The 1,428-nt window shown below is 42.5% G+C and overlaps 1 protein-coding gene across 1 annotated transcript; it reads right to left on the bottom strand.

Moving 5' to 3' along the window:
• Positions 1-469: 469 nt before the first annotated feature.
• LOC130051466 (uncharacterized) lies at positions 470-1,054 on the bottom strand. Its single transcript, XM_056153415.1, has one exon. The coding sequence runs from the start codon at positions 1,052-1,054 to the stop codon at positions 470-472; it is 585 nt and encodes a 194-aa protein (XP_056009390.1).
• Positions 1,055-1,428: the final 374 nt, after the last annotated feature.

Below are 1,428 nucleotides of genomic sequence, written 5' to 3' on the forward strand. Positions count from 1 at the left end.
TGCATGGATAATACTTGTACAGGGCCGTAACTGCCGATGAGGCAGACGAGGCAACTGCCTCGTCTGATTTTTTGGCAAAAAAGAAAATAAAATTATATAAATGTTATATTATAGGATATATGTTTAAAATGAAGACAAGCACCTTTGTCTTTGACACCATATTACGATTCTTTACATAGTACAAATGAAACACAAACATGATAAATTGGGATTTAAAAAGTGTCATTTTCAGTCGTAAAGTCAATCGGCGGCCCCCAATCCCCTGCCTCCCCTGATTTAGAACCCTACTTACGGCCCTGTTGTACTAAATAAACCAAAACCGTAAACCCGTAAATATCAGGCTTCATATTAAACAAGCTGTACTTCCACCAATTCGTGAATACAACACTCCCCGTCTTATAGCATAGATATAACTAATAACTCACTTACGATGACATATTTTACAGTCTATTATAATGAAACTGACTCACTACACAGACAATGATTGATCTAGCAGAAGAATCATCTCCGAAATGGGTCGAGTGTAAGTTGTCACCTTTCCATCCTTGGCGACACGAATGACAGCTTTACGAACCATTCTGTCATTGCTCTCAATTGGGCGCTCCACTATCCCCATTGGCCACAGGTTCCAATGAACATTTTTCTCACGTAACAGGACACCATCCCCTGTCTTCAGATTCTGCTTACCTGTACACCATTTATGTGTCTTCTGCAAACTGTCCAAGTAGGTGGTGCGCCACGTTTTCCAAAACATGTCGGATAACACCTGTACATGCTTCCAACTTGCAGAGTACATATCCTTAATGCTCAAATGGTCTGAAAATGTTTCAATTTCCCCCTGCTTCTGGGTCAGTAAAATGTTTGGACTCAATACCATAGGAGATGATGGGTCCGTATCAAGTGCTGTTATTGGACGAGAATTGAGGATGGCACATACCTCGGCCAAAAGTATAACCAACACCTCGTGTGTAAGCTCTTTAGGTACTTCTTGCAGTAACATCGAGTCAAAGATCCTCTGAGCACTTCCTATAGCCCGCTCCCAAACACTTCCCATATGTGATGCATGGGGGGATTAAACAACCATGTTGCTCTATTGTCCTTAAGGTAGGTCTGAATTTCATTGTCTTCAACGTTAATTGCATTCACATGAAGGTCATTCACAGCTACAATGAAATTAGTGCCCTTATCCAATGGGATGCGCTTCACTGGTCCACGCAATGCTACAAAGCGTCGTAGAGCATTAATGAAACATGAGCTGGACATGTCCTCGATCACTTCAATGTGGACTGCACGTGTAGTTAAACAAGTAAATACGACATCCTATCTCTTGCTCTAATCAGACCCACCACGTGTCTTCCTGGTAAGTACCGGCCATGGGCCAAATACGTCAAGTCCCACAGACGAAAAGGGGGTCCTGGGGTGAGCCGA

Source organism: Ostrea edulis, chromosome 2 (assembly GCF_947568905.1).
Source record: "Ostrea edulis chromosome 2, xbOstEdul1.1, whole genome shotgun sequence".
NCBI classification, from domain to species: domain Eukaryota; kingdom Metazoa; phylum Mollusca; class Bivalvia; order Ostreida; family Ostreidae; genus Ostrea; species Ostrea edulis.

Bases quoted from the DNA above. Each gene is read 5' to 3' on its own strand.
- LOC130051466 (XM_056153415.1), bottom strand. From the start codon at position 1,054: ATGGGAAGTGTTTGGGAGCGGGCTATAGGAAGTGCTCAGAGGATCTTT.